The following is a 13955-nucleotide window of genomic DNA, read 5'->3' on the forward strand; positions in this document are numbered from 1 at the left end:
CGCTGTGCGAGTGCACAATTAGAATTGAATATGATAATTCCAATGGGTTAATTTAACTAAATGTGCTGAAAACTCAGGACCCACTCACCCCCACACAAACCACATTAATCCCGAACAAGTAAGTGGGCTTTCTATCAGGTCTATTTCAAAGCATTAGGGATTACCTCGCAGAAACTAAGCTGCTTGAACTCGCAGGAGGTCAGCGGCATTGTGCTGCTGCAAAGATGGAAGGCCAGTGGTCGAGACGGATCGACAGCAGGACAGGTCGGCTTCAACTCCCTGCACTTCTCCGGCAACATCCCTCAATCCTTCCACCGCCTTCTTTTTCTCACTCTTTTCAGCCCCATCTCTCTCTCGCTCTCTCTTTCGCCGTATAATCGAATATCTCCCACTACTTATCTATTCACTGAGCACTTAATGGTTAAAATCAATTACAGCTGGAATGCTGAAATGCCGAATACTGGTCCACATGCTGATAATGACAGAGAGAGTGTGAGAAGGAGCGAGAAGGCAAGAGAGAGAGAGAGAGAGAGTGACTTGGGACCGTTCCAAGGGAGTAGCACAATTACCTCCAATCGATTGATTATTGATTTGGAAGGGCGTTGAGGAGTATTTCAGTTCAACTTTGTCCATATCAATATCCTGATAGCTTCATGAGCGGGGAAAAGCAAGATGATGCCATCTTAATCCCATCCTAAAGTTGATGTAACGTTTCAGAGTATTTCAAGAAGAGATTTAAGAGGTTTCAGAAGACTTTAGGGGTTTTATGACAGCGCTCATGCAAATTAAAAACACATTTTAGAGTCAGGTGATTTCAAAAAAATAAAGCTAATGAACTTACAGAAAAGTATTTATGTGATCTGCCTGCCATGTGATGTGTCTTAGTCTGCTCTGATCAAATCAATGCATCAAAAGTGGAGACAACACGCCCCGAGAGATCATATTTGAGCTCGTGCGCCTTCTTTGATTCTTACTTTGTTTTTAGCTTTACTTTTTCCCTTTTTTTTTTTAAACAATCTTGTTATCTTTGTCCCAACAGAACGATCAAGACCCAAAAGAAAAGAGAGGATCGGAAAGAGTTCAGTATATACACACAAAAAATAAAAGATTGGCGGAAGACAAGTGAATGAGTGTGGGATGTGCCTGGATTGAAGGAGGAGGTGGAGGTGGGGGGGGGGGGTGTATTTGGGTGGGTAGAGAAGGAGCGAGGGTGGGAGGGTTGAGATGAGGGGAAACAAAAAAAAAAAAGAAGAAAATACAAACTCCTGCTACTCCTTTGTTCCTGCATGCTCGCAATGTTCTCTTCCTTCTGGTGGTCTGGAAGATACTGACCCCCCACCCCCCCGACTCCAGTCCCTCCCTTCCTCCCACTCTTCTTTGCACACACTTCACAGCCCCTCCACTCACACCCCCTTCTGCTATCGTTCCCATACCTGTCAGTCCCGATCTGCTTCACAGTCCCATGCACATGGACACGGCCCAAATGACCACAGCTCGGAGATGGGTGGGAATGATTATGAAGAGGATCACATCTGGCTTTTAATATGAGAAAACCAGTACTCGCAAGAAAAAAAAAAAAAAAAATACACACACACGCACACCGTTCTGTGGGTAGAAAACAAACGAGCGACTGCAGCCCCTATCTAATTCATCAGAGAGTTAAGATGTAGTGAGGAGAGGTGGGGGAGGCTGGCTAGGGGTAATTAAACACTACAGACGACTGTCAGTCAAGAACAGGACCAAAGCCGGACATTGTACACACACACACACACACACACACACACACACCAATGCTCTGCCGACCATCTGGTAAAGGCGTTGGAAGGAGAATGGGCGAAACTCTTATTAATATCTATGAGGATTATTAGGAAGAAAGGGGGGGGGAGGGTGGGGAAGTCTTTCCATTCAAACCTCTCGGTCAAACAGAAAGCTACAGCTACACTGTCTCCACACAAACACACACACAGGGACACACCTGCTTTTATGCTTTAATTAGCCGCCACCCTGCCCCCCCCCCTCTCCCCACCACACCACCCCCGGACCTCTGAAAGATTTCCATTGTAATCTCCGCGCAGGTGAAAGAGGAGACCATTTGAATAATCTACAAACCGGCGTCTCTTTGCCTCGCAGAGAGAGGGAGAGAGAGAAAGAGAAGGGAGGGGACAGGCCGACAACCTCTCTGGCAAAAAATAGTGAAGTGAATTCATTTGTCTGCTCAGGTTTACAGCATTGAACTCTTGGCGGCATCATCCGTCTCCATGACAGAACATGAAAATCTATATCTTGCAGTCAAGTAGCATCTAGTGTGAAGTGTCTGAGAACATTCCTTTTTGAAGAGAAGCAACTCTTTAAGTCTGTCTGTGAGTGCGAGACAACAACGCCTGTGATCAAGAGCCTGTGTCTGGAACAAGCGTACATGGGCTCAAGTGGAAAATTGTAACTTGATAGCAAAGGACTACGAACGTATGGGAGTGTGTATCCAGTTACTGTACATGAGTGTGCCTCTGTGAATGTACATCACGCTGTATTGCTGATACACATTCAGTGTGTGTGTGTGTGTGAGTGTGTGTCTGTGTGTGTCATAAATGGTGCCATGCATTTGAAATGGATCCAGTCTCTTTTCTATTCCGAGGACCGGCACAATGACTTTTTATGCAAATCTGTGGGAGTCAATCTCCTGTCCATTTCCCCATCACACAAGTCCAAATGACAGTCCAATAATTTGGGCTGCATATATATAGGGCCATTTGATTTTCAAATGAGAGTGGGCAGGGTTGACCCTTGCTAATAGCCAAGGCACAGTGGTAGACTTAATATCAGAGATGCACAAGCACAGCGACGAATGATGTGGGGGAATTAAATGCAGAGAAGGGGAGGCAGAAATAGAAAAGTGGAAGATGAAAAGGAAAAAAGGTTGAAAGAAAAGGGAGGTGAGTAAGAGGGAAATAAAAAGAAATATACAAAAGGGAATAAATAAAGAAAGAGGGAAAGGTTTTGCCACATCCAGCCCCTTTTCTGTCTCTTCTTCTTTTTTCTTCCATCTCTCTTTCCTATTATAACCCCGCACTCTCCCTTTTTTTAATTCTCCCCCACCTTCTGATTCCCAGCCATGGTGATGCCAAGAGGATCATGGGTAATGAGATGGCCTATCTGCTTCTCCCCAGGGGAGAGATAGAAAGAGAGAGAGAGAGAGAGAGAGAGTCAGAGACAAAACAAAGAGAGCCGGTGAGACGGAGGTGGTGAAAGAGTGTGAGAGAAAGAAAGAGGCTGAAAGAAAAGGGACTTGTTCTTCCTCTTTTCTTATCCTCTGTGTCCCCCTAAGAAATTACTCCATCAAAATGTCCTCTCTCCTTCAATTACTGTCGTAAAAAGTTGAGCATTTTATGGGGCCAGAGATTCTGAGTTCAAAGAGGATCATGAGGGGAGGAAAGGAAAGAAGGGGAAAAATCTTTAAAAAAAAAAGAGAGCGAAAAAAAAGAAAAACAGAGATATGGAAAAGTGCAGCGGACCCCGGACGTCCATTTCTGCTTGAATTATGACGGAAAGTTAGACAAGCGGGGCTGGGGTGGCAGTGGTTGAAGACAGTTTAAGATTTATTCCAACAGCCATCTGAGAAACAGGTGCCACTGGCCTCGCAGACAGAGTGTGTGTGTGTGTGTGTGTGTGTGTATGTGCGTGTGTGTGTGGTCCTTGACCATGCCACATTGACCATGAGCATTCTCAACTTCTAATGACCCAGGGGTAGGCAAAGCCCAGATCTCAACCTCAAAGCTCTGTGGGGACGCGCACACACAAACACACACGGCACTACAAACTAAACCCCCTACTTAGCCGGGCGGCACTTGTGAATGGCAATGACAGATTTACTCCCGTCTCCGTGTATATTAAGCGCCAGTGTTTGTTATTAAAAATCATAACGAACTCATACATCATCATATTCAATTCTAAGCCAAACACAGACCGGGCCAGCTCCGGACACGCCGCGCCACGGCGCCATTTAACGCACAGATTACCTCACACGCTGCCAAAGAGCAAACGCCATGTTAAAACATCTTCCACTTTTGTCTTTTACAATGTTTCGGGGGGCTATAATCCTGCGCGTAGCAGCTGTAATAATACCTCCATTCTGCATGAGATGTGTTTAAAAAAACGCCCCGAGTGCTCCGATTGTTACAGCTGTCATTAGAAACATACCAGTAAGCCAATAAGATTTCCTGTAATTTTTTTTTTCCTCCTTCAATCGGTAGCCAAGCGTCAACCTCCGCTTTTTTCCATGTATGACCCACAACTTCCTGCGCCACCTGCTGCGCCCTGGACACCAGATGACTTGATGTCCATGAGCTGCTAATGTCATTTCCCTCTTGCTGTTTCAAAGTCTGGGAGAAAAAAGAAAAAGAAGAAAAAAACTTCCAAACTCTCTGTTCCCCTCAGAAGTACTCCATTGCTGCTACAAAGCAGCCATAAAATCTCCTGAATATGCTTTTTGTTTGTATCTTCAAATGGTTTCCCATGCCATAAAGATATTCTGTGTTTCCAAAAAACCAGATGGTAAAGTCGTCAACACTCGGATCTTTTATGCGCCCGGCCAAGCTACCTCTATCCCCATGTGCTTTTCACCTCTGCCAATACATAAAAGGAGAGGTGTTTTTTCTGGTCAAATAAAGAAATGATTTTTTTTTCCCTTTCTTTTTTTTTTTTTTTTTCGTCAGCTCTTGCTCTGCGGCTCGCTCTGCTCTGTCTATGCTTTCTCTCCCCCTCTTGTTCCGCTTTACCACCACATGTCCAAGGGTAAAATAGTGGAATTTCTGCCAGAGGCATTAAAAGCGTCATCTGTGGAACAGATTTGTTGAGGCCTGTGGGGTAGGTGGGTGGGTGGGTGGGTGGATGAGGTCTACGGGTGCACTGAGGGGGCACTGGGATGACCCTCACTTGCCTTGGCTAAACGAGTGTTTGCGCGCCTAAAAGAATACGCCCCTTCTTGGAACGGCAGAATGCATGCTAATTTTTTTTTTTTTTTTTACAGCAGCCTGTTGGTTGCGTTTCTGCACTAATGATAGGGTTTCTTGGCTTTGGACATTTATTCACAAAAAAATATAAATAGCTTTTTTTTTTTGCATGCTTAAATGGCTGTTGATGTTTGGTGTAACCTTGGTAACCTGTGAGGATACTGCCTTGTGTTGACTCGGCTTAAAAAAAAAAAAAAAAAAAAAGCAACCGAAGCTGTTTCAAAACTCAAATGCGCAAAATGTCAAATGCGCTAAGACGAGCACACCTAGACTTAAGACTTCCTTTGATAGTGAGGAGATCTTTGTTTGAGAAAACTAATCAAGCTGATCCTATAGGTTAGGGCCTCGGCTAACGTAAGCCAATGCGCAAGGAGCCCGTTTGTTCAGAATTTACAAAATTCCCTGGAGCAGAGACATCTCCAACTCATCCCGTGCCAACTTCGGTCTCCTGCCAGACTGTCGGACAATCCTGTGTCAATATGTACATCCTGTTGAAGTCAACTAAGACTGTTTTAAATAACCTGAAGAAAGCCAGTGTGCTTAATCCAGTTAAGCCTTGAACTGTAAGTAAGAATCAATCACAGATTGTCAAATGAATGGTAATTGCCTAAAGATTACTGTGCAATGCAGGCATATTCAATGAAAATATCAGGGTGGCTTATGTCTAGTGGGCCAGAGAGGAAAGACTCCTTTCTCATGTATCAGATTGCTCAACGCTGTCTCATCTGAGTTTTGGGTATTAACTTTGTCAAATAAAGCAGGAGTTTTCAAAAATACAGTTGAGACTTCTATCCACTAAAATAAAACACAAATCCACTTTAGAAATAACAGTGAATAGCTGTGCTGAGATGCTACGATTATTTGCAAGGAAAAGTAAACAAATCGCTATAAACTTAATACCCCGGCTTTATATTGTATGTAAAAAGTACATCAATAAAAGCCTGTTTTCTAAGGATGGTTTCCTCTGCATTTACTACACACACACACCCGCACGCACGCACACACACACACACACACACACACACACAAACACCTCCCACTGCCAAATGTTGCATACAGTAGTAAAGAAATCCTCATTAATGTAATGCACTTGATCCTGTCCTGTAGGTCAAGGCCTTGGAAATGTAACAGCATCCTATTAAGCTGAAGGAGACGTCTGACAAACTAAATCACCCTAAATATATAGCGGGGGAGGAAGATGCCAAATATTGGACAAGCTGGAATTTCTGTGCAGGAGCTATTTATTGCTCAAAGTGCGAAGGGTTTAATTAGTTAAGTAAAAAAGTCCCTGTGTTAGTTTACCTCTGTGATCGGCAACCGGTGTGGTTACGCCAGGGGAAGTCACAATTAAATAATCTCAAGCAAAAATCTGTCACCTATTGACCTAAAGAGCAGGAATTATTTGTGTGCATACATAATACCATAAAAAGAAACTTAATCTTTAAACGGAGAAGTGTGGATATATTTTCTTGATAAAACTGCGCACTGTGTAAATATGCATAAAGTAATTTTTTCAATCAAATACCAATATATTTGTGAAGCACACAGGATTTCAATTGTAAGAAAGACATGTGCATGTGTGACAATGCTGTTTTATCAGGATCTTATTCACAAAAATCTAATTTCTAATATTGGAATCATTATCGTCACATTAATTATCATCATAAAAATTCATTTTTACATTTTTTTGTAATTAGTGCAGGGCGACAAATTGAACCAACCGCTGAAGATAATCAAATCTTTTAAATATTTCAGGCTCGCTGACAATCCGTGACTCGTGTATAATTAACAAGAACAGAAGTGCCAGCTGGTCACAAGCAGGAAATACACCCATATCGGATGAAAATCATCCTCAGTGCTCTCACCGTGACCTTCTCCATCTTTGCCATTCCTTTCTCATGGGAACTTTATTACTGTGTGTTGCTGCAGTCAAGAATAAAGGGTCGATTCTTTTGAAGCAGATCTCCTCGCTTTGGATCCCAGACCTACTGGATAAGTGTTTTTATACCTCAACTCTGCTGTAAATGATCAATATAACGTTTTCTACAGAAACTGTGATGTGTGACATATGTTTTTGTACGTTTGTCTTACCGAAATGTCTACGAAAGCCCTTATTTTCTCAAGTGGCGACAAACATTTTTTGGCTGTTTAACTGATCCGACCCCAAAAAAAATCCGAGTTGCAGTAAAGTGATGTGTGCCGGACGCAGCAAGAGCAAACAGTGTTTTTACCTTATAAAGACGGATGGCAGCCTCATGCCTCTGGTTGGTGGCATGTAGCCTCAGTTTATCCACGCTGTTGCTGTAGTAGTCACAGGCGTTGCACTTGAGGTGCACAGGGTTGCCAATGGCCACACACTTTAATCTCCACTGGTTGGCCTTGCCTCCCTCCTTGATGTGGGCCACCAGCTGGTGCTTCTGCATGTGCTTGTCTGTCTTGCAGTGCAGCTGGAAGTTGGCCTTAAGCTGAGTGTTGTAGCTGCAGAGCTTGCACTGGTAGACGTCGCCCACCACGCAGCGCCACTCCTCTTCGGGCAAAGAGCGCTCGGCGTTGACGTGGGCGTTGAGAGCCTCCAGGCTGTCGGTGGAGTAGCAGTTGCACACGGCGCACTGGTACAGGCGCAGCGAGGGGTCGTTGATCGGCGGCGACAACGAGGAGAGGGAGGGGTCCGACGAGGACATGCCACCCATCGCACTCGAGGACACCATGGAGAGGTCATCCGCCATCAGCTGACCGCTGGCAAGGCGCAGTTCTGCTGATAGGTCACTATTCACTGCGGAGAAAAAGAGCGAAAAACACAGATTAGCTCGTATGAAAAGAAACAGAGGCAAAGTGTAAAAGGTAGAACCTTAGAAAGAGAACTGAATAAATGGAAACCCTGAGAAATACATGTCGGCACGCACAGCAGGGTGCAAGTACATGAAAACAATAAGGTATGTCAGAAAAATAAAGCTCTGCTGAAAATAAAAGGGTGGCATGCATATAGTGTGACAAAGGATAGAGCGAAAGAGAGAAAAGACTCTTTTTATTAAATGAAATTAAGTGTGGAGAGAGAAGTGAGTTCTCTATGCAGGCCTCTCACACAAAAGGATTTGATAAAATAAAGCCTCACTGAGGACTCGGGCTCCTTACAAAGTCTTGTCTATAAAAAACCTTAATAGGATTGAATCAGGATCAATTACAATCATCCTTTTCAACTTGCTAACTTGCTCATCAGGTAGCTTTAATTACTGCTCTCAGCATTGGTGGGACAACGGTTTTAGGGCTCTAGGCTTTTCTCACATCCACACAGAGATTTGAAAAGCTGATCAATGCATTACACACTGTTTCTCTTTCTTCTGCCCACCCACCGCATGAGGGGGAAAAAAAAAACAAAAAAAACAATTCCGCCATTCATAGAAATGTAATTAACTCTTTCGTTTGATCCCTTTTTGTCCTTCTGCGCATGTCATCAAAGCTCATCAAGTCTGTTTTAGAAATTAAAAAAGCACATTGACAGAAGGATTAACAATTACACACCAATTTGAGAAAAAAAAAAGCGTGTATGTGTCGGTGTTTTTCATGAGCGCTGGTTTAAAAAAAAAAAAAAAACACTCAGCAAAGTGAAGATGCAAATTATGACGAGAAATTCAGAATGTGCAGAACTGCCCATGCAGGTGGCATTTGCATGCAACTATGTACATTCATTTATAATCTGTGTATGCATTTATGTGTGTGTGTGTGTGTGTGTAAGTATTTTAATATATATGAATATCCTGCTCACGCCATCTAAACCTATGTACCTGTGTGCAGCTGCGCTCTCTATGGGGAGCTGTGTGTTATCTGTGTAATTCACTGAGAGTACATCTGCTAGCTGGGCTGTGACCTCCACACTAGAAGAGGGAGTGGGTGTGTAACACTGCAGGGTCATTGTTAAATCTCTCTCACTCCTACGGGAATCCGCTTCCTGCTGTGTGTGTGTGTGTGTGTGTGTGTGTGTGTGTGTGTGTGTGTGTGTGTGTGTGTGTGTGTGTGTGTGTGTGTGTGTGTGTGTGCGTGTAGATGTGTGTGAGAGAGAGAGAGAGAGAGGGAGGGAGAGACAGAGAAAAAGAGAGAATGTGTGTGAGTGTGTGTAGACAGAGAGAGAGAGAGAGAGAGAGAGTGTGTGTGTGCGTGTACATATGTGTGTTCTCTCCAGGGTGAGCAAAGGTGGGGTGGTGTGTGTATGGTGGGGGATTAAGCTGACTTAAGAAAATTACAAATGAAAGATTAAGAATAATTCTCATGTGGCATCTCATAATCATTTTTTAATCAGTGAGAGGGGGTCAAAGAAAGGAGACAATGACAGAGGGACAATATGAGAGCAGAGATAAGAGCGAAAGAAAAGAGAGGAGGGCAAGGGGAAGGGGCCCGCGGTAGAAAGCATGGAGGCATAAAAGGGGAAGGATCTTACCTTCCCCTTTTATGGGCATAAAGAAAAACAAAAAGAAACAAAGAAAACACAGTGAGATTTAGAAAAAACAAAATTTCGATGGCTTCAGACAGATTATAAAACAGATAAAACTGGTCAAGTGAAAAACAAGCAATAGAAAACTGAATAACATGCTTGAGGCTAAAAATATTTAAAAGGAAAATACTTAGTAGACTCACAGCCTCCGAGTAATGCCCGCAATTTAATTGCCTAATGTGCAAAACATATCGCCGACGCACGTTTTCATGTTTTCTTCCAAATCTGGCTTCACTCACCGAGACCAGATCCGAGCGCAGCTGCCGTCGCGGGGTCGAGCTGAAATGGGTTAATCATCATCTGAGTGTCGGGGCCGCTGCTGCTGGCTGGGTTCTCCAGTTTCACACCTGCCAGACCCATGTTCTGAGCCAGGTAGTACTGGTAGAGCTCCGCCTCGGCCGGGGCCAGGCCCAGGTGGAGGCTGTGCTGGATCTGCTTCATGTTCTGCTGCAGGAGCATCATGTTGTGCATGTGCTTCTCGCTGGTCATATGGATTCGCAAGTTCCGCGCCACGTTGGTCTCATAGTCGCACACCTGTGACAAAGTAACAGGAAAAAATTTTTCACCATGCAATGATATTGAAGAGCCACAGAGTATCATAAAATTATTTTGCCACTGATAAAAGGGTCATCCAAGTATCTGTGGTACAGACATTTGGCTACTTCTAATGAATTTCTAATGGATTTTTACAATACTTAGAAACACGACTAGAAATCATGGAATTCAAGTTTAACACCAGAGGTCAGATGATGTGGTCAAGAAAAATAATAGACATGGTGACGCACAGGGAACATAACTGGCTCATTGTGTAGAGAGTGTAACAAGCAAATTGGTATGTTGCTACCACAGAGCTACAATGACGCTCTGTTCATTTCATTACCTCACAGCGCCAAGTGGGCTTCTGTTTGGGCTTGGAAGGCGAGGGTGCCCCGCAGCCTCCTCCAAGGCTGGCACTCGCAACGGGATTGGCGTGGTTGTGGTTGTATTGTGCCTCACTGCCACCGTTCTGGAGTGTTTGTACATTGTTCAGATGCTTGTCTGACTGCATGTGGATGCTAAGGTTGCCTTTGGTGGTGGTTGAGTAGTTGCATACCTAAAGAGAGAAGAAATGAGATGAAAAAAAAAAAAGACACAAAAGTAATGCATGTTGAACATAAATGCGTCTGTAACTGAGAGCATTTGATGCCTGATGAATGATTTAGTATTTAAATTCAGGGTTTTTTGTGTTTTTTTCAGGGGCTGTTCAGAGATAATTACTTTAACCTTTAAATTTGCAATAGGCATTGTGGAATCACAAAAGAGAGTGCATTTTACTGCTTCTTCTTTTGATTGTTATGATTCATTCCTATTACCTATTATCTACTATATATATAAAACCAGTCAAATTTGCATCAAAATTTTAATTTGAAAGAATTTTTAGTGAACAGATTATTATTTATAATTATGCAATTACAATTTAGAAAAAAAACCAAAACAAAACTCAGTTAAAATATTTCAGAAAGCATAGATCCGTATAGAGCTCAAAACAATGGACAGACCTCGCATCGGAAAGGCTTGTATCCACAGGTATAGCTTTCTCCTCTGGCTAAACGAGGGTGAGGCTGTCCTGTGCGGCAGTACACACATGAGCCACCGGACTCCGGATGTTTCTCCTTCATGTGAGCGTCCAGCGTCTGCTGGTACTTGTAGTGCCAGTTACACTTCGGACACTTCAGCGTCTTGCAGGAGTTTCGTGAATGCATCATCGTCATATGACCTCCGAGAGACCGCGAGGATCCCAAGACCGTGTCACACTTGGGACACTCCACCCCACTGCCTGGGGATCCCTCCCCTGGCCCAGGGGTGCCAGGGGTCCCTGGAGTTCCGGGCGTACTGGGGTTTCCCGTGTGTAGGTGTAGAGGCCCGGGACTCTCGTCGTCTCTGCGCAGCATCATCATGTCAAGGTGATTGGAGGATGGGGATAATCTATCCCGTCCTGCCATGCTCTCACTGGCCGAGTCATTGCTGTTCTCCCGCTCCCTGGCAGCAGCCAGGGCATTGGAGAGGCGGGTTTTTTCCATCTCCAGCTTTTCACACACAGGCAGGGATGATGAGGAGGTGGATGCAGGGCCTTTGCTATCACTATTCAACTTTAGCACACTGTTGGAAAGGGGGGAAATACTTTGGTTTAAGAGAGGGAAATCTTTGCTACTGGTGCTGTCGGCCCGCTGGCGCGCCATCGCCATGGTCATGGCCTGCTCCTCCTCCTCATCTGCCTCCATTTCTACTCCACCACCACTAGAGTAAGCATCCTCATCCTCCTCTGGACTCTCTCCTCCCACTGTACCGGGCTCCCGCTTGATAGACGGGTACTGGCTCAGGTCCGGCCCATTGGGTTGCAAAGTGCATGTATTCCTCACGTGGCCTTTGCAGTCACTATCAGAGTTCAGACCTTCCAGGTTGCCACCAGTGGCGGCAGCAGCAGAACTTCCGCTGGGGGTTCTCTGGGCACCAGCCCCTCCCCCGAGGTTTGGGTTGGTCTCAGCCTTTGGCATGGTTTGGGTTCTGGGGGTTTGGTCAGTAGAGGAGCTGCTGGCACTGCCCTTCAGGAAGGCAAAACCAGCCTGAAGGGAATCTGCATTCTCCCCACTACTGTGGAAAGCGTTCCACAAGCCGCGGAGCCCCGTGTCTGGCCCTAGGAAGTTGGCAGGTGAGGGGTAGTGGGGTAGCACAGAGTTTTGGGGTTTTTTTGGTTCCAGAAAGCTTATAAGAGGTTCTTTGTCCTTGCCGATACCCTGGATGATGGCAGAGACATGCTTGTTGCTCAGCAGCTTCTGCTCCTGCTCATTCAGGGTCATGCGGTGGTCATGGACAGCGTGTGTCACGAAGGAACGGCTGTAGCCAAAAGACAGCTTGCACAGGAAACACATCAGCACAGGCTTCCGCCGCCCATCGGCCACGCAGCCCTCGAACCTGGACAAGTCCACATTGTTGGGGACATCTTTGGACACACAGGAGTTTTTGGCTGCACCATCCGCCTTCAGATAGTCTTTGTCATTCTTGTGGCGGAGGTCATAGACACGGAAACTGTGCAACACAGGACCAGCACCCGCCAGCCCTCCAGCTGAGGTATTTGGGAAGGAGGGGTGGTCGGCCGCTAGGGATTTACTCCCAAGGGATGAGGCGATGTGGAAGGTGTTGATGATCTGGGGGTAGAAGGACATGGGTGCAGCGGGCTGCTCCAACCGCTCCCCCCCTGGGCTCAGGCCGCTTTGACCGCTGCTGGCCTGGACGTTCGGGAAGGTCTGGGGGGACAGCAGGCTCCTGAATTGGAGAGCCGACGAGAGCCCCCCCTGGTTGCCGCGCTGCTCTTTGGAGTCCTCCAGGATGAAGGCAGAGCCATCGGGCTGGTAGATGATCTCACCGCACAGGTTCTCCACATCGCTATCCTCTTCCATCTCCACCTCGCTGTTCAGTTCACCTGCTTCTCCAGCACCCACCCCACGGTCTCCTTCATCTTCACTCTCCTCCCCTAAAACTCCTTCCACCTCCTCCCCCTCCTCATGACCTCCAGCAGTAGGCAGGCGGGCGTTGGGGCAGTGGTGCTCCATGTATTTTTGTAAACTGGAGAAGGAACTAGAACATTCGTTGCAGGGGATCTCCTTTGCCGGTGCCACAGGGGATGTGGCAGGGGCAGAACAGTCAGAACCCAAAGCTGCTCCTCCTCCTCCTCCTCCTCCTCCTGCTCCTGGTAAAGTTCCAGTAACACTCCCTTTGTTACCGGTAGTAAAGCTTTCTTTCCGACTCTGTTCAGTGACAGGGTCGGTGGTTGCACTGACAGTGGTGGGGGTAGTAGTGGACCTCAGAGGGCTCACAACGGGTTCTCCAAGGCCATTCTCCGGCTCTCCAGTGGCAGCAGGTGACGACTGGTTGTTGTTGGCATTGACGGAGTTGTCCTCAGCAGCAGCATCCAGCCTCTGGCCACCATGTTCCTGCTGCCGTGACGACACCATAGGGGGAGAGTCACAAGTTGCCATGATGATCTCTACATGGGGATCTCATCTCATCCAGCCCAACAGGGACCTGGGACATGGGGAGAAACAGAAATAAACAAGAGAGAGAGATTTAATAAACGTGCTTAACAACAGATACTGAAAGTAATATTTGAATCATCATTAATTTTATTCTAATTAATTCCAAGACAGTCTCAGTCCACATTCAACCCAGCTGCTAACTGTGAGGCTGTAAGCCTCATCTGGATAAGAGGCCTTATCTAAATAAGGTTTTTAATAGTGCAAATTCTGCTTTTATTTTTTCAACCAAGTCCTGAAGTTATGCGTTTGTAATATTTCAGACACCTAGTCAATACAGTATGTCTTCCTAGAAAGAAAAAAAAATTACAAATCAGTTTCTGGAAACAGTACAAATATGGTCAATGGCAGAAACATTGGCAAAAAAACACCATCATATACAAGACTGGGATT

At 45.5% G+C, this 13955-nt stretch overlaps 1 protein-coding gene across 8 annotated transcripts in view; it reads right to left on the reverse strand.

Annotated features, from left to right (window-relative positions):
* The window catches only part of zfhx4 (zinc finger homeobox 4), a 94480-nt gene that overhangs the window by 46859 nt on the left and 33666 nt on the right, over positions 1 to 13955 (reverse strand). For all 8 annotated transcript variants that reach the window (XM_030099493.1, XM_030099492.1, XM_030099495.1 and 5 more), the window contains 4 exons: positions 11031 to 13554; positions 10373 to 10585; positions 9732 to 10026; positions 7238 to 7779 (listed from right to left, as the gene is read on the reverse strand). In XM_030099493.1, coding sequence (XP_029955353.1) covers positions 7238 to 7779; positions 9732 to 10026; positions 10373 to 10585; positions 11031 to 13508 — 3528 coding nt within the window. In that variant the 5' untranslated portion in view covers positions 13509 to 13554. The remainder of the gene's footprint in view (positions 1 to 7237; positions 7780 to 9731; positions 10027 to 10372; positions 10586 to 11030; positions 13555 to 13955) is intronic.

This window comes from Salarias fasciatus, chromosome 9, assembly GCF_902148845.1.
Source record: "Salarias fasciatus chromosome 9, fSalaFa1.1, whole genome shotgun sequence".
Lineage (NCBI taxonomy): Eukaryota > Metazoa > Chordata > Actinopteri > Blenniiformes > Blenniidae > Salarias > Salarias fasciatus.